Source organism: Lycorma delicatula, chromosome 4 (assembly GCF_047948215.1).
Source record: "Lycorma delicatula isolate Av1 chromosome 4, ASM4794821v1, whole genome shotgun sequence".
NCBI classification, from domain to species: Eukaryota; Metazoa; Arthropoda; class Insecta; order Hemiptera; family Fulgoridae; genus Lycorma; species Lycorma delicatula.
In genome coordinates, this window is record NC_134458.1 from 150,796,012 (window position 1) to 150,823,086 (window position 27,075).

General features: G+C 29.2%; 1 protein-coding gene across 1 annotated transcript; it reads left to right on the plus strand.

Annotated features, from left to right (window-relative positions):
- The first annotated feature begins 1,591 nt into the window (after positions 1–1,591).
- LOC142323959 (uncharacterized) lies at positions 1,592–26,784 on the plus strand. The gene is made up of 3 exons (XM_075364375.1): positions 1,592–1,926; positions 5,918–7,306; positions 20,970–26,784. The coding sequence occupies exons 1-3, from the start codon at positions 1,811–1,813 to the stop codon at positions 22,165–22,167; spliced, it is 2,703 nt and encodes a 900-aa protein (XP_075220490.1). The 5' UTR covers positions 1,592–1,810; the 3' UTR covers positions 22,168–26,784.
- Positions 26,785–27,075: the final 291 nt, after the last annotated feature.

Genomic DNA, 27,075 nt, shown 5'->3' on the forward strand with positions numbered 1-27,075 from the left:
CATAAAAATTACCCATTTTTCTCTTGTTCTTATGGTCATACAATTTTAACATTCCATATCATTAAGAGGCTATATAAAAAATTATTGTTAAAATGCATTTTTAAGGAAAAAGTTGTATTTTTGTTTGGATGTTTTAACAACTCTGTTAAAATTTATTTTCATATCTTAATTATCAACAGCATTGAAAATGTGCAGTAAAAGATTTAATGAACTTACAGTTCTTAAAAAAATTTCATATAGTTAAATAAGTACGAGTATATTTGCTCTTCGCTATATACTAATTACACTTTGAAGCCACTCTTCTATGTTTAAAACAGAAGAATTACTTCAAGTTGTTTTGAAAAGATGGTTAAAATTCACAGGAGTTTTAATGAAAGTTGTTCTGTCCATTGTGATTTTTCTCAGTCTTGTCTATTATTGAAATATGAAACCATGTGTGAATAGTAATAATATTGTTAAAAGATGATTCATTAAAAAAAAATTTTTATTAAAAACTAAAATAACTTTTTTTTTAATGTCCCATACTAAAACTGACTGGTAAAACTGTTTAAAATAATTAAGGAGCAAATAAAGCTATTCTTATTATCTTGAAACTAGTTTTTAATTAAATTTTAATGAACGTTGAAATTACATTACCACCAAAACCAAATTACACTATGTAATTCTGAGGCATAATTGTTCGTTATGCTTTAATATTTTGAAATAAACAGTAATATAAAAGTGCTTTAAAAATGATATAAATATTTTTCCAGAGATTGTATGATATCTCATACTAAAAGACAAGCTTTTTGCTTTTGCAATTCATTCTGTGATGGTTTTGTGTACAGATGCAAAGCAAAAAAAAGTAATAATATTGGATCAAGGTGAAAACTGAAAAAAACACATTTGAACCACTAAAAATAAAATTTAACTATTCCTTTTTTGTATGATATACCTGCAGTAAGATAACTGCAACATACTAAGCCCTGATAATAAATGTCCAAGACATTATATGGAGCTAGCCTACCAGGCTGGTCTAGTGGTTAACTCGTCTCTGCAAATCAGCTATTTCGAATTCAGAGTAAAAAGGTTCAGAGTAAAAAGGTTCACACATCTCAGGAACAGTCGACCTGAGATTATACAAAACTACACTTCATTTTACATTCATACATTTCATGCAAGAAGTAACACCTTACGGTGGTTTCTAAACAGAAAGAAGATAGGAGGATATGGAGCTGCTCCACTTTTATGCGTGAGCTTCGTGTTTGTAATTATCGCGGGAGACGTTATCGTTTTGCCGCCATTAAAGAGATTCATAAAGCCAACACATCAAATATTAAAAGTAATATCATTAATCAAAATTTTATTTTTCCATCATGATGATTGCAAATACGAGAAGTGTAAACAAATTAATATTTTGTCTTTAACCTAATCAAATTCTATATCAAATACATTTTTTTTTTTTTTTAAATAACTCTATTCAGTTGTAATATTGGTCTTTTTATTCCAGAAATTATTTAAAAATTATATTTTTTGGCTGAATATCTTGTTTATTTTTGTTTGCAATCACACTTTTTAAACATCCGTATACAAACAAGAAGTAAATTTTTCCAATTTGCGTCCAAAGATGTGATCGTACGCGTTTGCAGGTGTGGTGATCGTTAGTAAATTGTATTCTGTTGATATTGAGTTCTTTATGTGTAGTTATGTCAAACGTATTATTATATTGAAATAAATGTGTTTAAACGACTTTGTACAGTTAATCGGTAAAGTTAGGTAGAGTAATGTAGGTAGGGTATGCAGAAAACCGGCTTTGGTACGAAAAGAGAAAATGGCCCATAGCAGTTTTATTGATTGTGAAGTAGGCAATGGATTGACGGAAAATTTCATTGCAGAAGGTGAACTGAAAGTAGAAATTGAAACCCAGCAAGTAAACGATGATGAAAAGTGAGTTACTGTTATGTTGTATTATGTTAGGTTAATATTACAGTAGGTTAACCTAGTTAATTACATACACTTTCTACCCAACGCTCGATAGATTTTTTTCTATACCAACTTCACTTTCATCATTAAACTTTTTTCTTCATCAATTTTAATATATATATATATATTTATTTATTATTGTTTATAAATATCTATGATTTTTTTAAGCAAACAAAATCAGTTCTGTAAATATTATAGCCTGTTTGTATTTTGTTAACTAAATAAGTTGGATTTGATGTCATGAAAAACTATTTTCCATGAAGGCTCTAGAAGTGAATGGAAATCACTTTTTTAATTGTTGTTATTGTATTTGCTCATGGAATAGTGAAAGTTTAGTGCCTTTGTTTATTATAATATTGCAGAGAAAGTTTGATGTTGGAAGTTTTGTTAATGTGAACAAACTATAACATTAAAATAGTACAGATTTCTGGAAGTATGATACTCCATATTACAAAAAAATTATTTATTGTAAAAACTTTAATGTGATGAAAAAGGCTTCTTGGAATTAATATGTAATCACTGAATTTTGTGTGTGCTCAGATAACAAAAGCTCATCTTCTAAATTGTATTCAAAGGATGTAAATAATGAATTATGTGAGTGATCTAACATTAACAGTCTTTATCCCTTATTTCTTAATTGGTGTTTACACTTTTTACTTTTTAGAAATTATCTCTAATTAAAATGTTAATTGATTTTAATAAAATTTCCATAGATTCTATTTATAGTTTTATTTTCATTTTTTTTTCAAAAGCTGTTGCTCGATTTGCTTACTGGCAAATAGTCTTCTAAAAATAACAAATAATTTAGTTTAAAACTTTTGTTTTTTGAATTTGATCTTGTGTTTCAAGAGCAAATTTTCATGATCAGATAAAAAGTCTTTTAATTTTGTGGAAATACACATTGATAAAATCAAAACCACTTGTAAATCTTTACAAGTGGTTTTGATAAAAACCACTTGTAAAGATGTAAACAAAAAATCAAACTATATATGAACAAATACATGTATATAATTCAGCTGTGCTCAAAATTTATTATGAAATAGTGTGCACTATTTAAAGGTTTTACATATCAAACCGTATGTTTTTTATCGTGTCCTAGCAAATGGGGTTGACATATGTTTTTGTTATAATTTTCAATTTAACCTAATAATTGGAACTTGTTCCTGAAATATGTTGCAAGATTCAAAAAATGAAATACCAGGAGAGGTTTAAAATAACATCACTGTATACAGTTTTTTTTTATATCTATTGAAACTACTTGGGAGACCTGAAAAATTCATACATTTTCACTTTTGCATTAAATTCAGTTAGAATCTAAGTTCATTTTTATTCAGTGAAATATTTTGTTGAGAAATCATGGAGAATTTGTCTATCCCTGTTGAATACAAGGTAAGGTGTTAATAATTTATTTACTTTCACAAATTCATTTATATAATTTACAGGAATTATATTAAATTTATGTTAAGTTAAGTTGTTGCTGGAAAATAGATAAAAAACATAAATATTAAAAATATATCAATTACAATATCCATGTGTCAGACCAATTGAAACATTTGATCAAAACCAAACTGATTTTTTATGGAGTGTGAGGACCTGGAAACAATGAAAAAACATAAATCTGAGAATCATTTTTGACCAATTGGGAATTAATATTAATTATTTCTTTCCCTTCAAAACTGTGTAACTAAACTCTGTAAAGTGGTTGTTCTTGTAAAGATAAAGAAAAATTTCTTGAAAACTACTTTTTTCTTCAGTAGATTTTGAAAAACTGTCAACTCTGATTTCTTGAGTATATTTATTAATTAATAATGTATCTTGCTTGGGCTGTTCAACTTCTACAACACTGTTTGGACATAATAAAACTCATACCCCTAAACCAAAATCTAGCACAATATAAGTTCGCTGTTAATTTTTGACTGGAACTATTGATGAAACCTTTAATTGCACCTGTTTTACTACCAAGGATAGATGAGTTGTCGTTGCAGTTTCTTGAAGATTTTTATTTCAACCATTCAATGTATCATTCATGAATTTATGATAATCAGAGAGATTGTTTTGTGAAGGGGAAGTTATTGAGATGATAGTTTTATTATACTTAATACAGATGTTGAAGAGCTGCACTGAAGAATCTTTGACAGTTTTAAAGCATGCAACAAACACCTGCTGTTGAAGGAGTTAACTCCTGCTGATAAGGAGTGTATGTGTGTGATCATCTCCTTTCAAAAATTTAGTTATAACTACACCAATCTATATTTTAACATTAAATGAAAGCTGCTTAACCCATCATCTATTGGTGAACTCATCATCACAAATTAGCTGATTTTGAAGTCAAGAGTTCTAAGTTTCAAATCCTAGTAAAGGCAGTTACTTTTATATGGATTTGAATATTAGATTGTGGATACAAGTGTTTGTGGGTGGGTTTCAATTAACCACGCATCTTAGCAATGGTCGACCCGAGATTTTACAAGACTACACTTCATTTACATTATATGTCATCCTCATCCTTTGAATTAATATGTTACGAATTTACTCACATCAGCCGTCTCTGTAGAACCCTTCTCTAGTTATATACTCGTTACAGCACCGGTAGATTTCTCTCTGGAGAAATCACCTCATGCGATCTCCTTCAAACACTGGGTGCAAGCCCTTTGAATGGCCAGAATGTCATCGAAAAAGCGGCCTTTCATCTTCAACTTTTGGGAACAGAAAATATTCTGCTGGAGCCAAGTTGGGTGGAATATGACTATGATTTAATTTGCAGCGTAATAACGTATCCAAACTGTTGGTGCTGGGGCATTGTTATGCAAAAGAGTCCAACTACTCGGGTCAGATTCGACAAATGCGTCACATCAGGCATTTCATTACTTCCAAATAGAATTTAGAATTCATGGTTTGACCAATTGGGACCAGTTGAAAATGTGGTTAATGTTTATAATGATAAAAAATATAAAACAGCATATATACACCATACAATTATGAAAATCTGTAATAATGATAATGATCCTAATAATTTGTGTGGTATCTATAAAATAACATGTAATGATTGTAACAAAATTTGTATTGGAAAACTTGTAGATCATTTCGGGCAAGGTTTGCAGAACACTTTAGATGTTGTAAAAACAAGTTAGGTTTCTCCAATCTTGCAGACCATTTAATAATTGATAAACATTCAGTCACCGATTTGGATAAAAATTTTAAAATATTAGAAATTTTAAAAGGATGTGATAATAATAAAAAATTAAATATTTTAGAAAAATATTATATATACAAGTATAGACAAAAGTTTAGCTTGATTAATGTACAGACAGAGTTTGATAATGACGTTCTTATCAGGACTGCCATAGATAATAGCTCATTCATATAATTTATAAAAATTTAAATAATCTTAGTACAGTACTGTATGTGTGGCTGGCCACATTGAATATTTTATTTTTGACTACATATTTTTATATTATATTCACTGTTTTGAGTTTGATTCGTAATTTATTTTTAAAAAAAAATTATTAACTGACGATGAGAGGAACCATTGAAAGTGCTATTAAATGAAAAAAAAGAAGCATAAGGTAAGAGGCATTGTTAAATTCTGTACTGCTGGTGGAAAATTGTGTTATACTTTTGTCTTTTGTAATATATCAACCCTATTCTATCAGCAGTTGTCCTTTTGAATTGTTTTCTGCAATTGTACAGCTTATGGTAACCTCATTTAGGTACTACCAGCTAGTTAATTTGTAGTCATAATTTATTTTATGTTTGTATTGCTACCAGATTTAAGCCCTATTAAAAGAATAGTTTTTAATTAAAATTGAATGATAATTCCATGTTACCAGTGTTTGGTTTTCTGTGTTCATTTCAATTCATTGTCTCGGAACACTAGTTGCCTAGTGATCATTATTGTGGCAGGAAAGTGTTTTTTAAATACGTAACTGTTTAAAGTTAATTGTAATTTTTTTTTCAGTGTTGCCGTTGAAGTTCTGGGTCAGTTGGGAGGAAATTATGAATCTGGTACTGATGATTTACCATCTTTAATACCTATAAAAGGGGAAGGTGGAGGATTTACTTATGTACATGAAGTACATGTTGAACATTGTATTTCAGAAGATGATAATGTGAATGTTAATCATATAAATCCCACACATAGTAATAACATTATAATTGAAAATGATAATGAGAATAATAGTATTATCAATAATTGTAATAGTAATGGTAAAAATGTATTTACAAGTAACAGTGATCATATGAATACAACGACATGTAATGATAATATGGTACCTTTAGTGGAAAATCGCAATAGTATTGTCAATAATGATAATAATATTGTCGATCATAATGATGGGAATAATTTATTAATTAATGACATTAATAATTACATAATGAGTTGTTCAATATGTGGCCTTAGATTTAAAGATGAAGTAGAGTTACAGAATCATATTATGACACATCATACTCATAATGTTATTGTTAATCGCCCTTATAAATGTTGTAATTGTGCTATGTCATTTCAACGGAAATCAAGCTTGAAGAATCATTCTAAAATTCATACATATGGTATCATATCATCCACTTTTAATAAAAATGTTGATAATAATGTTTCTGCAATAAATAATAATAGTAAACAAAAGGTTGATAATAGTTGTAATAAAAGAAGAAGTAATAACAAAAACAATAAAAAAAGTGATAATGGGACTCAAGATCGTATACCGCCGTTTGAAACATTAAAACCAAATACAGTAGTTACAAATGCAAATTATTCATTAGATAATAATTTATTTGATGATTGGATTAAAGATATAAAACCAGAACCAAATGACAATGTAACAGTAGTAGATAATTGTATAAAACCAGTTACTGAAATTACAAATGTTATGAATGCTAATTTCGATTCAATGAATCATCATCCAGCACAAAATCAGAGACAAGCGGTTAATTTAAATCCTCAACAAAATAATACTATCAATTCAAAAGAAAAACCATATGTTTGTCCTTTTTGCAATAGAACATTTGCTAGAGAAAAAGCACTATTAAATCATATAAGAATACATAATGATAATTACGATATGACATTAGAATGTCAAAAATGTCATGATGTTTTTGATGATATCATAAGTTTACAGGCTCATTTAGTTGCATGTGTTTTGCCAGAATCATCTGCAAATGATCATCATCCTCCACCTGAATCACCTGAATATGTACCTTACGAACATAAAAGGCATACTTTTATTAATAACAATAATAGTACTAGCAGTAGTAGTAATAATAATAACAATAGTAATATTAATGAGAATGTTGGTGATCATGTTTGTCAGATTTGTAATAAACGTTTTAAAACTCGTCAGAAAGTTTTCAGGTAAGTTTTAAATTTTTTTTTTTTAATTTTATTAAAATAAGTCTTTGTCATATTTTTGATAAAGTGGTTAGTTACTGTTGTTAAATGATAGTGTACTGCTAGTTTTTCTTTTACTCAAACATTGCTAATTAGAAAATATAGCGTAAGGTTAAGTTTCTAGCATAATAAATGACCTCACTGTTGTGGCCTGCCACAATTTTTTTTTTGTAAACCAAATCCATACTTACTTAAAATTGGTGTCACAAATGAAACTGCACATTTGTTTACAAACATTTATTGCGTGCAAATAACATTGATAGATAGAGGAATAGTACTTGCTGCAGTACATTTTTATTTACAGGAGATGCTCAACATAGTCACCTCCAGGTGTGCCTGAACATGTTTGACAATACACACAGAAGCACCATAGGAGCTTTTACATATTCTGTTATGTTACTTTTCAGTTCATCCTGGGTATGAGGATTGTATTTGTAAGCAAATCCTTTTATTGCTCTCTATAAATAACAATCTGTAGGTTTAAGATCTGGGGATCTTAGTGGCCAGATGTACCTTTAAATAAGCCTATTCCCTAAAACTTCACATAGCAAATTTAGCGAAACATTTTGTTCTGAAAATACTGAATGATTGCACACTTACATGATATGGCACACTAAATACAGATTTTTTTATCATGTGATGGTTGTTCCAAGATTTCATGAGGTTATTTATGGACCAAACCCAACTGTTGTGGCTGTCAGCATGGCCCAATAAATGAAACCACAATTCATCTAAAAAAAATATTACATCTTCATTTCATTTATAAAATCCAAAACTGCTGGCACTATTCAGGAAAATCAGTGTAACTGATACACTGCAGTTATTTTGTAAGGGTCTAGTTTTAAATGTCTATTCTGTGGTCTGTGTGTACTACTACTCTTGAGATTTCTGCTTGTTGTGCCAATTTTCTGAAAGTTGTTTTTGAACTTAGAGCTAAGTGATCAGAAATATCCAACCTTTCCTTTGTCAGGATAGATAGTTTTCCAGACTCAAGCTCATCTTTCACAGATCCTGTTTCTCAGAACTTATTGATCAAGTTTTGCACAGCATTGTGGTGTGAAACATTGATCTCTGGAAACCTTTGATGAAACTTTTCCTTCTCATATTATGTATTTTCACTAACACAAAGAAATACATTTTTAACAAAAAAAGGTTTAGCTTCAAATGTCAAAACCATTGTCTTATACAGAAACAAAAGCTTCAATGGTTATGTAAATAAAAAGTATTGTCACCATGAAATATGGAAATTGTCTGTAAAGTTAGTTTTTAGTTTCACTGCTAATAATATCAAAAGAAAAATTGAAGTATATTTATTGATCAAAATCCAGCTGCTTTTATTTAGGTGCACAATTGTATTTGGACACACACTAAGTATACTTTTTATAAATTGATATTGATTCTCTGGAAATATTTATAATTCTATCTGGGCAATTTTTCAGTACTTCTTTAATAATTCTTGTACAGCTTTAGCTTGTGCTATGATAAATGAGAGATTTCAAGCCCAAGCTTAGAATTAAACTTCAGATGTCAAGTCGGTTGCTGTAACAGTAGAGCTGAAGTGACTGAGCTGATGGTTTTTTTTATTAATATTCAAGGAAAATTATCCTGTTTTTGCTATATTACTTCAGACAGAGGAGTATTCTGTAAATGTATTTATTCATCTTGTTTTAAGATTTGCATTTTTTTTTCTATAGTCATTAGCACTAATAAATAGCACATTTATTAACTATTAATATGGGGTTTATATCATGCTAACTATTGGAATAAATATTATTTAATGCAGGTAATCTGTAAGAACTTGTTTATTAAATGCCACGCCATTTTCATGTCTGCTACTCTTGACACTATGTCAGATGTTGTAGAACTATCAGGTTCTAAGAGATGTAGTTTGCAGTCTTACTCAGGACTCACTTCTCTTGTAGATCCCCATATTATTGATGGTTTTTGGTCTTTAACACATGGGGAATAATATGTTTACTTTTTTTATATGTTGATAAAAGGTTTTTGATAGTGCAGTAAGTGTAGAGTAAGTTTTCTTTTTCTCTAAGTCCTTCATGTCTTCTATTCTTTATTGGCAGTTTCTTGATGATAATGTTGCCTTTTATTATTTTAGGAATATTTAAAGAATTGCTTCTCTTTCAAACAAGTTTATGTAATAATTCATTACAACTTCATTAACCCCAAATCTCTTTTTTGTTTCTTCTTGACAAATGTCTTCAATAGAGAGATTATTCAATATTCATTACCATATTAACTTCAACATAAAATTTTTAATATTCCTTCCGCTAAAAAGTTCTACCTTTGAAATTCCATTCCACCTAAATAAGTAAAGAGTATCATAAATAATGCTCCAGATAGATACATTTAAAACAATAAGATTGCTTGATATCTAAATCTGACACGGCACATTGTGATTGAAGTGTTGGTACTTATTACATGATCACATGAAGAATGACTTCATTTAATTTATGTGTTCAAGGTGTATGGATTCCTCATTCTGGTTCAAATGAGAGTGTGTTTGCAATAACTTTTGGGATGTAGTTACGATGACTCTATTGTATATGGTTGTTTGCCTGCCAGCTGTTTACAGTTTACATCTCTCATTGTTTTATATGTCAAGTTAACCTCCCTGTTCACATTGTCCATTAATAATTTTAGCTTATAACAGGGGTCTTCAAGTATATGATTTTGCCTAATTTTACTGATGTGCTTTGGTAATCTCGGCTATGACTTGGATGTTAGTATCTCTTTATTCTAATTTTGCTCTTTGCAAGAAATCCACATTTGAGATGTTATGATACCATGTTGTACCCGCAAAACTAATGCCTTTGTTTTATTTATTTATGGATTTGAAAGGCAATTTACAAACTGGTTTTTACTCATAGTAATTTTGAAACCGCTGCAATATTTTATATGTACCAAAAATGTTTTTAGACTTAACAGAACAGTAATATTCATATTAGAGATCAGTAATAAATTTTGTTCTTTTCATTGTTCATTTGTTATTTATTATATTAACACAAATTAATACATTTTAGTAATAACATATTGATATTTAGGTATAGTTTGCTGCCCTTGTGTTATTTATTGAAAGCCAGAATGAATCAAGTAAATAGTTAATTTTTGATAAAATATATTGTTTATTATTTATGCCTAGTCAGCTTTGTGTTTGTAAAATGTATTTGCATGAAGTTTAATTTTGTGTTAAATCAACAAGGCCCACAACCTGACCAAATGGAATTTTTATGAAATTTGATATGAATTAACTGTTCATAGAGTTATGAGAAACTATAGCCCTTCAAATTTGCTGGAAAATGGCAAATTTTGACTTGTGGTAGTATTGTAAGGTCAACGTAACTTCGTTATTTATTAAGGTATAATGATGAACTTGTACTTATTTTAAAGTTTATTTGATGCTCTTTCAAATGATATACAATCCTGTGTTTACATAAACTTTGATTTCAAGGACACCACCTTTGAATTTCATAAAAAACAGGTCTTCAATTTTTTAATAAAAAAATTGGTACTTGTGTATTATAATAACGCCACTATCGTTGGGATCTCATAACCAGTGTGACTGGTGGTGAGTTAAATAACTATGTTCTACTTCTTATTAGTAAGATGATAAAATAAAAACATTTTAAGTTAACGGTGAACTTCTATGTAAAATGTGTGCACTTAAAATTTGAGATCTCCCAGGAGAAAGCTGTTAGATTTTTGCAGGTTAGGTTAATTTGAATAAATAATTCAATTTCTAGTTTGGTGTTAATACTTTATTGCTAACAGATTCCAATGGCCATCATAAATTTACAGGCCTGTTATATATAACCTTCCAACCATAGTGACACCATTATAATACATAAGTACCAAAGAATGTATGTATGTTATTTGTCACTATACTATGAATCAGTTGAGAAAATTTCAAACTGGGACTGCCTTGGGATCAGGAGATAAAAAATAAAATGTTTATCAATGTTACAAAATTTTTCTTTTTAAAAATTTCTAATTAGTTTTATAACAAGACTGCAGTGAATATTAAGTCAAAATAAGTTTTAAAATCATTACACTTTATGGTTAAAAGTGAAATTAAGTTAATAATTTAAAGTAATTTAATAAATCTCACATTAACAATCTAAAAAACTGAAATGTAAAACATAATTATCTATAAAATATAATTCTTAAGACACTTCTCGTAATACAAGAAGCTACAATAACATTAGTAATTTTATGACTAATAATTAAAATATGATAATGCATGTCTAAGTAATTACAGTTAAGGCATTTGTGATTTGGACATTTTGACCATCTTAAAATCTTACACAGTATACAAAAAGTAAAACAAATCAATAAAAATTTCAAATTAAGGTTCTATACATTCTTAAATTAACTGTTTCATTCCAGTAGCTGTTATTTTAAATAAATATTTCAGTTTGAAATTAATTTTAACAATAGTCTGATAAAATACATCAACAGCACTTGTGGTGTATTGATTAATCTTATTATACAGACTAATTTTTCTAAGTAATAATTTTTTTTATAATGATTAAATAATTGCAATCTAATATTTCATTGGATTTCAATTATTACTAATTAAAAAATATTCCAATAACAGTAGTATTAAGTTAAATTTTAAAACAGTGTTTATTTGAAATACCTGATTATTTTGCTGTCAGTTTTTCATTTGCCTGAGTAGTTTCATTTTCGGATATTGTTTATATACGTCCAGTTGCAGTTTTTGGATTAATTTTCATTAGTATTTCCTGTCGTGGTAATATTAGAATATCACTGAATGCTGGAAAACGTAAGAAGGAGATGGACCTTGAGGGTGAAGAAAACTTACTTCCACTTCTGTCGATTCATTTGTATATAATACACAAGAGCCAACCACCAAGCACCATTATAAATGCATGTGGTTTTCAGGAAAATCAGCTTCTGTTTCATATAAAACTTTGTTGTTTTATGATATCCTTTCTTGACTGGTAAAAAAGAATGCAACTTTTGAGTACCTGGGATCATCACCACTTTTGCTAAATGAGGTGCTAAATACTTTTCTTCTCTCTGATATTTTTCATTTCAAACAAATATGAAATTCATATTTTTAATATTTGACAGAGCCTAGTCAGAAAGCTGAGTGATTGTTGTTATTTGTTCTTAGTATGGGCGTTGTAAACTTGCTTTTGATGCTATTTTTTTAAGAGTACTACTAAGACCATGACATGCGCTTGTGCCATTTAATGTGGCAGAAGTGCCATTATGCTTTGTCACCGAAGTCATCCTTGTGATAATATTTTAATGTTAAATTCACAAACTTTTTATGATTTTTATATTGTGCTCACAATATTATACTTTTCTTTTAAAAATTGAATTAATTTTTTCTGAAAAAAATTAACTGATAACTATGTCATGCTTAAGGCAGTCAGACATAACTAAATTATCATTTAAAGTGTCAGCAAATTCTTGGCTTTTAAAATAAATAGCAAAAGGATGAATTGTAGCCTGTAGATTGTTCTAGTGAAACCCTTGGGCTTCATCTTGTAGCACAAATGAATCATTTTCAGCAAAAACACATAATGTGATAAAGTTTCCGGGTTCAATTACAGTTTTTACATTTTTTATGAAGTTTGACTACTGAGAAGCAATGAATGAACGGTGAATGAGAATTGATAATTTTTCAGTAAACATCTGAATAAAATCTTCTGTTCTCTACTGTTTCTAAACTTGAATGATCAGTTCATATCCATTGCTTAAAAGTTATTTTGTCACAGAATTTTCAACAAATATTGAATCTAAAATGTTTTTAAAATTGTCAGAATCTGAATAAATCTGAAATGGATAACAACATTTATATTGTAAAGAGTTGTCATACTTCAAAAGATACCTAGCTTTAAAAAAATACTGTTAGTTACTACACCAACACTTAGCAATCAATAAACGAACACTGAATATCTTGACTTCAGGGCAGGTATATTTATACAGTGCTTATGCTTTCTTACATCATGTTTTTCCACACATAAATATTTTAGGTCATATTTAATATTGTTTACACTAAAACAATGGACATAGATTATGACTAAAATGATGATATAGTAAGCTTCAATACATTTTGTCTTTCAATTTGTATTAATTACACTGTCATCATACTACATTATCACTGGTCATTTTATTGAGTTGAGATATACTATTTCTTATTACTAGACAAAACAAATGAGCAACATATTACCTCATAACGTTTAGTTTCTTTTTGCAAGACCTTTTATTTGATTTTGTAAGTTCAGCCAACAAAAATTTCAAGTATTTACCGCCTCAAAACTACATAAAAATGTTTTTTGTTAAAACATTGATACACATTTTATTTTATTTTCTTGATCCCAGTGTAGTCCTAATTTCAAATCTGCACAGCTATTTTATAATATAATGATGATAAAATATTTTTTATAAAAAAAATTGAAGACCTGCTTTTTCTGAAATTCAAAGTCAAAGGTGGTGACCCTGAAATAAAGATCTATGTAAGCATAGGCTTGTTGAATATAGTGAAAGAGCATCAAATAAGCTTTAAAGTAAGTCCAAGTTTATCATTCTACCTAACATAACTTTGTTATTTATTAAAGTAACACTATTGCTGCAAGTTAAAATTTCTCATTTTCTGGCAAATTTGAAGGGCTCTAAAATCAAAATGGTCAATGATAAAGATCTGAAATTCAGTATTTTCTCAACTCTATCAACAGTTAATCTATACCAAATTTCATGAAAATCCCAGTCGGTTGGGTTATGAATGGCTATCCACATTGTTGATTTGTACAGAATGACCCAATTTTACATTAACAAACAATGTAATTTTCGAATTAGGAGGGTAAATATCTTCATAATCAACTAACTACTTATAAGTTGACCTGGAATTATTTTCTTCTTTTCAATCCCTTATGCTTTGCAGCGAGACACATCCTGGAATTTTTTAAATGTTTGAAAAAGAAAAAATCACGTGAAATTTGAATGCAGTTTCTTTATTCCTTACATTATTCAACTTTTTAATTGGTCTTAACCTAGCCTATGGACCAATTGTAAGTCATTATACACCTTATATCTTCTTTGTTAAGTGTACTTTTAATTTACATATAACACAAAATAATGCATATGCTAATTTTTTCTAGGAAATAATTTTGTAATTTTTTACAATTTGAATAATGATTATAAATATTTCAAGTTTTTTTTTTTTTTTTTTTTTTAATTTAATAGATTGGTTTGTATTTCTAGAACCATTCTGTATCTGATTGTTTTCAAAGGCAAAAGGACATCCAAAATTGATCTCTGATACTCTGTTTACAAATAATTACTACAATTAATTTTATTGTTTGACTGAAACAAAAGTGAAATAATTATTATAATCATTTAGATTTGCAACTCCTTAACATTTTTGATTTGTTTATTAATTTTATTCACATTCTTATTTTTGTATATAAATACTGTATGTGTTAAATTTTTATAAACATTCCTTTTGTATATCCAAGGTGTGCTTGAAGAGTTATGAATTGTGTATAAATTATTACTATGTTGTCAACATATCTTAACCATAAAACATAAAATATCATGTGTAATGCCATATACTATTATTTTCTCAAAGTGTTGGATTTATATTTAATTTGCATTGGATAATGGGCTGAATGAAAATCTGACTTTTACATTAAGAATTTAAATGTCATATGGTCTATTTGAAACTCCCCTAAAAATTGGTTTGGTAATTTCCATGTTTTTAATTTTCTTAGATGTTTTCGTAAACGTGTAGACGTTAATTTTAATTAATCTTTTTCCATTTGTTTTTATTAGCTGGATATTTCCCTGTAATTTTAACATCTTTTTTTTTCCAATCTGTGCATTAAAGTCACCCAGGAGCATTTTAATATTTTAGGGTTTAATTCACACATTTCATCTTCTAGCTGATGCCTAAAGGTTTCCGTTCCACATTCTCCTTGCATTAATGTTATCTATTGGTGCGTGTCAGTAAATAAAATTGTTGTGTTTATTTCTGCTCTTAATTGTAAGGATTGAGATTCTATCCGAGGGAGATTTAAATCTTATAATGTTATTTTCATAAGATCTTTCCACTAGAAAACTTGTGCCAGACATTAAAAGGTTAGTGATTGACTTAATTATTTCTTCAGGTTTTCCTTGATTTGAAGTTTTAGTAAACAAAAATTATTTTCATCATTAAATGTAGTTTCTTGTACAGCGCAAATCTTAAATTTATTTAGAACTTTTGTTAGCTCCATTAATTTTCCTGTTTTTAAAAGAGAATTAACAGTTAGGATGATAAGGAAATATTTGTGTTTGAATTTGAGTTTTGAAGTTAAACTTCCAGATTGCTCCGATTCATTCTTCTCTTTCAAATCCTGTCCGCAAAACCAGAGATGACAGGTTGCATATTTTTAGAGGTATGGTAGATTTTTTATTTTAAAAAACTCTCCATTGCTTACCATTGAAATTAATTTGATGATGACTTCCATGCAAGAAGTTAACTAAAATTTGTTTGGGTTTCGATTTCTGTTTTGGTCTGCAGGTGATATTTTATTTCCCACCTACTCTGCATATCTGTAGAGCTTCAATTTCTTGACGAATGGAAATTTTCAGGTCTTCAATTGTGTATGGCTTGTTCACATACACTCTTGATTTCAGGTAGCCCCACAAAAAGAAGTCACAAATTGATAATCAGGAGAGCAGAGGGGCCAAGAAACATTACCAAATCGTGAAATGACATGTCTAGGAAACATTTGTCGAACCACTTCAATCGATGCTCTTGCTGTGTGAACTGTGGTGCCCTCCTGTTGGAACCACATTTCTCTCATGTTCACCTGATTCCTGTCCAGTTCTGGATGCAGGAAGTTATTTAACATGTCGATGTAGTGGGCTGATGTCACTGTAACTACGATTCCCCCTCTTCTAAAAAGTAAGGACCAACAATCCCTATCTTGGAGACACTGCACCACATTGTTACTTTTGAGCTGTGGAGAGGTTTTCAGTGTAGTTCTTGTGGGTTCTCTGACACCCAGTACCGACAGTTCTGTACATTAATAAAGCCATCCTGATGGAAATGGGCTTCGACATTCATCATTATTAGGGAGTTAACATTTTCCGTAGAATAGCGTTCATTATGTCACAAAATTCTGGACGATCATTATTTTGTATGGGTGAAATTTGAGATCACTGTGTAAGATGCGATGAAGAAAAAGACATGATATACCCAGTGCTACAGCCTGTCACCTAGCCAATCGTTTTGGACTAGTAAGAACTACCCTTCCCACTCGGTCTACATTTTCCAGAGTTTGGACTGAACATAGAAGGCCAGGTGGCTTTTTCTTCATCACAGATCCAGTACTTTTAAATTCTTCAACCTATCGGAGTATGATGTTTCGATCTTGAACTGCACCATGATATTTGATATAAAATTTCAATCGAAAAGATGTTGAACCGTGATCATTATTTCTAAAAATCTGCTCGACAGCAAACACATAATGTTCTACAGTCCAACACTCCACAGCGACTGAAACTGTGTAGTCTGAGCTGTCTGCCAGAGATCACCGAAGGTCAATACCCCCACTCACTGCTGACTATTAGCGTTTTAAAAAACATGTGTTTCCTTTGCTCTACCCTTTATCATTACAACCGTACAATATATTACAGCCCAGGTACTGAAATTGCAACACTTGTTCTAATGTTTCATTGTTAATAATAATCTTATTTTGTATTGGTTCAGCACCTTTAAAACTCATAACCTTGGATTTCTGCACTGGTATTCTTAAACCGTATCCAAGCAATATTTCAGATGATGTAAACATGGCTGTCTGTAATTTATCTTCTATGTCTTGAATTATTACTTTATCATCAGCATAAATTAGTGCACTCAAAATTATATTATACAATAGTTTTATTCCAAAGTTAAAACATTTTCTCCACTCTGAGTGCATTGTTCTGTATAATTATTAAAAAGTGTCTGCAAAGTACAACAACCCTGGCACACTCCCTTATTCATTATTGTAGCTGGTAATAATTCTTTGTATTGCATAACCTTCATATAAATTTTTTATAGCGTTGATAAGGTGTTTTTGGAAAACCTCTTTTTGACATTATGTCCCACAGTTTTCTTCTGATAACACTGTCAAAATCTGTATCAGTATTGATAAAGGCTATATGCATCTCATCTATACAAGACCTTCCCTCTAAAACCCATCTGTTCCTCCAGAAACAAACAGTCTGTTATATTCTTAGGTCTATTATTCAATATGTATGCATTTATCTTATATCCTACATCTAGTAGGCTTATTCCTCTATAATTGTGGCAATATCACCTTTTTTGAATATTGTTACTTTTGCTCTTTTTTACCACTTCAGTATCATATATGGTTATGCCAATATAAATTGAAGAGACGAAGCAATCTTCAAGTCAGAGAAAAACCACTGTATTTCTCTATTTATGTTGTCAAGACGTGGTACTTTTCTGTTTTTTTAAAGATTGTAAAGAGACTGTCACTTCCTCATAAGAAATATCATACTGATTACTACATAATCCATATTCTGATTTCTAGGTTACCTGTAAAAAAAAACAAAATTTCTTATTTGATCAGCTGTTTTCTTTTCCATAACACTTCGTTATCTTGTAGGTCAAACTACTTCCACAGTTATGAAGGTCTTACTCATTATCTTCAATAAAATAATTCCAAGGCTGTTGCTGTCATTTTCTGACCAAACCTTTCACTTTACTTCTAATCCTATTATGTATTAATTTCTTCTTTTCCGATGGATTATTTAACCAGTTTCTGTATGCTGAATAGAGTCCTTCACTTCATCATTCCAAATTTTCAATCCTTTATGTAGTCTATTCTTTATAACTATCACTTCAGAAATCAATTCTGGCTCCAATTCTATTTAACCTGTATATCCATGACATGCCAGACACGTACTCAATGAAAATCCAGTATGCGGACAATCTAGCATTAATCTTCCAGAGTAAGTATCTTATGCACTGTGGGAGTGTGCTGACAGGTGATCTGATGAAATTGAGCGATTACTTCCATAAATGGAGATTTCAGCCTAAGCCAAATAAGACAGAGATTATTGCATTCCATCTAAATAATAAAGAAGTCCTAAGAAAACTACATGTGATTTTCAGCAGAATCAAAGTGCTCCATAATTACAATCCAATATATCTGGAAATCATCAGTTCTTGACATCCAAAAAACAGTGCATTAGGTTATATAAGAAACTTTGCTCAAGAATCTACTTTGCAAGATTGCCAGAAGCAGTTGGGATGCGGATTCCAATACTGTATGCTGTGCTGCACTCACTCTTGTGTATTCGGCTGGTGAATATTGCATCCATGTGTGGAAAAACAGCGCCCACACAACAAAGATTGCGGTGCAGTTTAATGAAGCCATGAGGATTGTCACTGGTACTGTTAGATCTACTCCTATTCAGTGGTTGCCTGTCCTGGCTAGTATTACTCTGCAGGATCTGAGTACAAAAGCAGCTAAAGTAGACTTGCTCAAGAGGATCACTTCTCATAAGAACTCTCCTTTGTACGTTGCTCTACAAGATCTACCAACAACTCAGCTGAGGTCACCCAAACCACCCTGGGCTGATTTAGAAAGTATCAATTTTGTTGACGTGGCCTCCAAGTGGTGACAATACCGAAATAAATGTCCACCGAACAATGCTCGCCTGGTTCAAGATCCAACAAAGAAGGTCTTGAGGGATTCCAACTACCACACCAATTTATACAAATTTGAATACTAAATTGTGGATACCTGTGTTCTTTGGTGGTTGGGTTTCAATTAACCACACATCTCAGAAATGGTCAACCTGAGACTGTACAAGTCTACACTTCACTTACACTCGTACTTATCATCCTCATTTATTCTCTTAAGTAATACCTGACTGATTCCCGGAGGCTAAACAGCAAAAAATAAAAACTACTGCACCAAACCTGGTCAAGGCAGGTTTTCCACCCATCTGCTGACTGCGACTGCAGAGCAGAGGAGCAGGCAATAGAACATATTGTTATGGAGTCCCCACTTCGAGCATTTTATGGTGATCTGGGGACACTACATCAAGTGACTCTGAGTGCTCTGGACTGGTTGTCAAATTTGGATATTTCCACCTGGTTGTGGATACCATCGTTTACTTGTAAAACCATATGATATATGGTTTATATATATGGTTTATATATATATATATCTGCAGCTAGCTCTATAGAATCCCTAGCTAGCTATACTTGTATACTCTCACTTCCACTGTACATCATTTTGGTCATAATTTTGTTGCAATACAAAGGTAAATTTTCCTCATATAAAACACATTAACCTCAACTAGTAAGAAATTCACCCGTACACTTTCTGTTGTTGATTATTTGATTTTTCAGAATAATCAACAGTTGCAAAGGTGCATTCTAGCCATTGGTAAATAATGGTCAGTAATCTCCTCTATATCCTCTGGTATCTGTTATTTGTCCTCTTAAACCAATTTACCATTACATAATCTATGATAGATTTTGATTCTGTGGCTGTCCAGGTATATTTATCAATATATTTTTTCTAAAAGAAAAAATTAGTAATTTTTAAGTTGTTTTGTTATATGTTTACCATTTTCATTAATAGTTTTCTCCCAAAACTACCAGGCTCTTTTGTGTACCCTCTGTGCATTGGGAAATTCTTCATCTCTTGCTAAAATCAACCATTTGCCAGTTTTAGTCTACCCCAAGTATTTTTTATTTCCCCAGTACCCACCATATCTAGTGAGCATTCCCTTTTCCGCCAGCTGGGAAGGTGTATCCAATGGGGGACCACATACTCCACATGGGAGTAATTTTAATTTCAAGATATAATTGATTTATTAGTTGAAAACAATTTTTTGTATTGTATATGTATGGAAGTTCAGTTTTATTTCTTAATATTTTATCAGTTACTTTTCCTATGTAATAAGGTGGTACAGTTCTTAAATTAATAAGTGGATGTATTGGAATTAGGTTTATGAATTTGATGTAATCCTGTTAATCTTGTTGCAAATGGAATAAAAGGCTATAGACATGATGAGTGATAGGTTACATTAATTCTTAAGTATTGAACATTAAAATACCCCATTTTTAAATCGTATACTGTGGCTCTATACTCTTTAGTGACCAAAATATTTAGGTTGTTAAAATTTGTTCTATTACACTTTTCTCTGTTTGGATGGTGCTGTTTTACTCGCAAAAGAACAAAATTTGTCATGATAACATTATATACATTCTATTATATGATTGCAAATTTCTGTAAAAACAACCACACTTTTAAATAAATGTATGAATTTTATTAAAAATTCTTTGGAAAAAACACATTTAATTTATTTACAAAAATTTAGTTCAGTTGTTGGATAAAATACAAACAAAAGAAAAAAGTTTATTAATTTTAAAATTTACATTTTTTTGGACAGTGAAATTATTGTACCAAAAGTACCTACAATGAAAATATCACTTGAAAGAATATCTGTCTCAGTGAGACAGTCATCAATCATCAAATTCATCATATTTTATAAAATTATATTTGATGTATATATTTTTTTTTTTCTATTTTGTTTTGTTCATAGCTTTGATTCTATCTTACAGACATATGTGGGTCCATCGAAGGAAAATGTACACTTGTGAAGTTTGTGGTTTATCATTCCCTGGTGTTAAGTATCTTGATGAACACCGTCTCGCATTACATCCAAGTAAAGCACCTTTTGCTTGTGATACTTGTGGAAAAAGTTTCATGAGTAAACAAGGTTTAACTGAACATAGCCGTTTACATAAAGGTTGGAGCGATCAATATTATTGTAATTATTGTGAAAAATTCTTTTCTAGCCGTCAAGGTTTTACAATTCATGGTAGAATTCATACTGATGAACGTCCGTACGGTTGTAAATATTGTACAAAATCATTTCGTGATGGTGGTACTTTGAAAAAGCACGAAAGGATACATACAGGAGAAAGACCTCATGAATGTCCACTTTGTCATAAACGTTATAATCAAAAAGTTGTATTACGTGAACATATTCGTGGTGTACATGTTATGAAACGAAATTCTGATATTAACGGTAAATGTCCTGTCTGCGGTATTAATAATATGGATAAAGAAGAACTAAGTGAGCATATAGTTAGGCATAGTGATGAATTGATGAAAAAAATTAAAGAAGAGTACCTAATGAAACAGAAAAATTTGGAAAAAACTGATAAAACTATAATTAATCGTAAACGTCGTAATAGAGTTCTTAAAAAAGTTAATACGAATGAACGGTTACATGATAAAAATGATAATAACAACGATAATAAATCAGGTGATGAATTTCTAAATAATCGTCAAGAAGATGATGATTATATTTATCCATATAAAATTCCTGTTGTACGACAAGCAAAAAGGCGATCGAGCGGAAGAAGACGACCTTATGACAAAAAAAATACAGTAACAAAAGCTAATAATCAAAAAAAAAAAGTTGATAATAGGTATGAACCAAAGAAGACTAAGAAAGTTTTAAAATATGCATCGTCAAAGAAATCTAATAGTAATAATAACAATAATGCAAAACAATGTACAAATAATTTTGAATCGACCACTGCATCAAATAATATAGTACAACCCTCATTCTTAATGGATGAAACTTGTTCAGAAAACTCAAGTAACCATTTTGAAATTGATCCAAATAAAAAGTGCCTCGTCGATTTTACACAAGATTTACAACCATTAAAGTTATTAGAGTGTGAAATGTGCCATGCTCGTTTCCTAACAAGAAGCGAACTAATTACACATGTACTTGTCCATATATAATTAATTTTCAATCCATTTTTAGTATTATTAATTTTATGTGTATTTTATCCTTAATTATTATATTTATATGTTAGTGTAATCAATTTGTTTTTGGCAAAATGAAAGAAGAAAAACTATTATAGCATTTTGTTAACATTACTAATTTATAATCACAGAAAAGTTTTACGTTATAAAAAATGTGAAAACTTAAACATTTACTTTTAATTTTATAGTTATGTTAGTGTTGGGATAAGTTTTGTTACACTGTACGCAATTTTCTTTTCATAATAGGTATTTATTTTATGTTTGTTTCTCATCGAAACAAGTAGTTTATTACATTATTTAACTGTTAATTATTGTTTTTATTTTAAAGCAATATTTATAATTAATTTTTTATGGTTGTAAATAGGTACTTTTTTTTATTTTTTAACTATTGAAGAACACTGTTAGTAATCTTTAGTTATATAATAGTGTTTTTTATTAATGGGTTATATATTTTAAAATAATATTATCATAAGCAGACCCATCTTCTTAGGATTGCCTAGCCATTCTACAAACTGCCTTATCAATGTAGTAGTATTTATTTGTGTAAAGAAGTAGATTGATTTAAAAAATATATTCATTAATATAAAATCTGTGTAATTTAAAAACATGTATGTGATTGCTTACTCATGGAACCAGTTTTAAAATTCCCTGAATGCTAGCTTATATTCAATTTGTTTACAGATTAACATTCATTACCGTAGTAATATTTTTTGCATACAACTATGTATATGTTGATCAATCTATATTATATTAATAGTATCTTTTTTTATTATGTAATCTCACAGTATTTAAAATTTTTGTTTTGTTTTGTATATTAGTAACTGAACTAAATGATTTTTTTTTAGTCAACATTTAATATGAAATTTAACTCCTATGAGTAGGCAAAAATAATGCACTTGTTATAAATTTTCATATAAAAATTGTTCTCTGATATTTGTTTGAATGTATAGTAAAAATAATAACTATACCATTTATGATGTTTTGTTCCACATGTAGGCATATAAAAGTATGTTTTAGGTTTTTTCTAATTTAACCTTAGAAAATTTGTTTAGTCTTAAAAGAATCTCGTGAAAAATGTTTTGCTAATTAATTTCCTTTAACATCACTGCCATGTATAATGTTTTATCACAAACAGACTCTGTAAATATAAATTGTGAACCAAAATATAAACATGCTAAAAATTCCATCACAGTCTAGGTTAAAATAAATAAATTCAAAAAACAATTTTCTTTATAAAAACATTGAAATTGGTTCTAGAAGGTACTTTTGGAACCGCATTGTATTTTTTAAAAAAAATTTTCACATTTTTGGTTTGATTAATTTATTACGGTGTGTTAATGATTGATGTGTAGGTATTTAATATGCATTGTTAGATTTTTTGTTGTCATTAATTGATTGTAAATCTGTAATAAATATAATTCATAATTGAATTTAAAGATAAAAATAAATTAGACATTGGATCATAATTGCTTTTTCATTCAATCGAACTGTAAGAAAACCTAACGCTTAGGGTAGGGTTAACCGGATTTAGTATATTTTGTTGAATTCTTAATAAACATCAAAATTTGTTTTTTGGGGATTTTTATTGTACATGAAAAAAGGTAAAATTTAAAGTAATCTATACCTCTATTATGTAACAACAATTATTTTGCAGATTATGTTGGGTAACTTAGATGGCAATATTACCAGGACTTGTTATTAGTTTGCAAAATATTTAAACATTAACATCACCTTACTATATAAACACAGAATATTTATTGTAAAAACATTCATTGTGTAATATAATCTGTGACATTATGAGTTGTAATTCAATTATTAGCTGTATATATTATATTATTGTTTATTTTCAGATTGATTATAATTATACCATTTCAATCATTGTAATTATGATATTTTCCTTGTTCAACAGATTGATTACCATTTCAATCATTGTAATTATGATATTTTCCTTGTTCAAAAAAATAGTTTATTATTTTTTTATTATTTAAGTTAATGTATTGTAATGATTTTTTTTTTATTGTTTAGTTTAGAATGTTAAATTTATGACAAGAATTATTTTAAGAGACATTAAAAAGAACTTATTTATTATTGTCATTTTTACATATAGGATAATTTTTAAATAAAAGTTTTAGGCTATTTATCACTTAATAGCATTTTTCTTATTCTTTTGCTTTTTCTCATCTTGTAAATTGTGTATATACATTAAGTTTTAATTCCTCAATTTTTGTAAATGATTCTTTCTGTATTTGAAGAACTATTGAGAGAAGAAAATGCATCACATTTGAACTTAGCTCAAAATTAAACAAAAAATTAGCTCACTTCTCTTTTAGAATGTTGCTGAATTGGGAACATAAGAAAAGAATATTCTCTTTATTGCCTGTAACATGCAGCTTTTATCGAAAAAAAACTACTCTTGATATTATTTAACGACATTGATCAAGAAGTTATAACATCTTGGCCACATAAACTGTAATATATAACTTTATTGTGTATCCTGAAGAGTAAGGCAATTTGAAGGAGAGATATAGCAGAAGGATTTCTCTGTTGAAAAATGTTATGATATAGTGATCCATAAAAACTGTTTCCAGAGACAAATTGCAATGCTCATGGTAGTAGCCAACATCTGGAATGAAAATGCAGATTAAAGACTTATGGGAACCAGTTTATTAAATCAGAATTTACCATTGGTAGAATATTTTTATTACACTTCGTTTTGCAGAATACATCATTGAGATATTCCAGGTGTTGTAGAACTGTCAGATTCTAAAGGATGTGTAGTTCATTAACTGGATAAGACATTTCTTTTCAAGGACACAAAAATAGTAGTTGGATCTTGTTAATTCAAAAACATTAATAAACCATTTCTTTTTTCTCTTCCTTTCAAAAAATAAAACCTCTAAATAGAAGAATAATAGATAACTCAAATTTTTGTTCTTGTAAATTAATGTTTGATTTCATCTAAATATCAAGAGAATAATTTAGATTAAATTCAAGTATTGAATCGTTAAAAAACATTATATTTTGTTTTATCTCTTATTTTTATTACATATGTACTGCAATAAAAAAATTCTTGTAGATCATTTCAGTTAAATTCTTTGTGTGGTGTGGTATATTTGGTTAGCTTCTTTTCAAGCCCTTCAATGTTTATTGTGATAATTCTACATAAGTAACTCCACACTCGTCAACTTTCAGTGTAGAGGTATGAGAGGAATTTGACCTTGCTCTATTATTCAGATACATAGAATAAAGCCTTATCTTAGATGTGTGTTATCAGGTAAATATTTAAAAATAATTTGTAAAAAATCTGTAAATAGAAAAAAATAAATGTTTGTAAGCACTGTGTAAGCTTGCTAAGGAACATTGGCTAGGCCTGCTAAACGATTAAGCTCTGTTATTATGTTTACCTTTTTATACAATTTTTTCTTAAATTTTAGGGCTTGCATAGTCTATAACTCCTCCACAAGTAAGCAGTAATGTTTTAGTATATATGTTTTTTTTATACTGTCTATTCTTGTCTCATAAGTAAAAACCTACAGAAAAATATTGTATCTACAATGTGGCAAACCCTCCTTTAGGAACTTAAAAAAATATATATTTCTCTTTAACTTACCAAGAGTTGACAGTTTTAATGTTATATGATTTTTATTGTAACTTTGTGAAATAATTATTGTTTGTGAATTATACTTATTCAATGTAAAATAAATGTTACTCATTTAACAGCTTGACAAAATTTAATTCATTTTTGAAATGTCTTGTCTTTTTAAAAAAATTTATATAGTATTAAAATTAATATACTTATTGCTCCAAATACTCTTCCAGAAGAATTCTGATCTCATCTGAAAGTAAGTGATTTATAATTTTTAATATTTTTAAATTTGTTTCATTGGGCTGTATTTTCCTCAGAAAAAGTAAAAAAAAAAAAAAAAAAAAATTATGTTTAACAGTTGTCTCTGTTTTCTGTTCTTTCAAAGTAAAATTGTTTACTTTGTATATAGTAAGCAAACCGGGGCTAATTTCTTTGTTTAAAACTGATTTGTTGAAAAATATTACCTAACAACTGATTCATCCGACTAAAGAAAGTATTCCATGTTTTAAGTGTCAACTAAGATTATCACGGTCAATCAGAAGGAAACCTGTATTTTAATATTATTTAGAAAATGAGATTTAATATCCTATATGACATCAGTCAATACTATTTTCTGCTGATTAGCAGTACTATACAGCTCCGTTACATTGTAACTTTTGGTATTGTATGGGTTCTTTATTTGTTTCATTGTAAAACAAGTGAAGGAAATGCATTATTAATCCTCTTAACAGAAAGGTAAACAGTTTTAAAAACCCGTATTTTTGTACATGTTTGTAGTCGCATGATTCATTGAATTAATAATTCAAGATGTATAGGATCTTTATTTTGTTTTTACATCTTATGAATAATATTTGAAATTGTTTATTTTTTTAAGTTTTAGGGAATTTTTAAACATTTTATGGTAATATAATTAAGATCAGTTAATTATACATTGTTGATCACTGTTATAATGTATTTGTTATCCTCTTGTAATTTTTTTGTAATGTAATAATCTTGTGAATTTTAAATTATAATAAACAAGTGTTCACAATTCAAAATGATTGGTTGTTCAATTGAAAAATTTATTGTGGTGTAGTTGAAATATTATATTTTACTTACTTTATTTATTATGAAAAGAACAGGGCTAACCCCTGTTGAACTTAAGCCACCAGGCATACATACTCCAAAAAAAACTATCCTAATCTGTTCAGCTCCAAATTTCTAATGAACTCTCATTATGTTTCTTTATCTCTCCGGAAAGACAAGCCCTAAAGAAGTGAAAGCACTTCACTCAAGGGCTTCCATATAATCAGTGATGT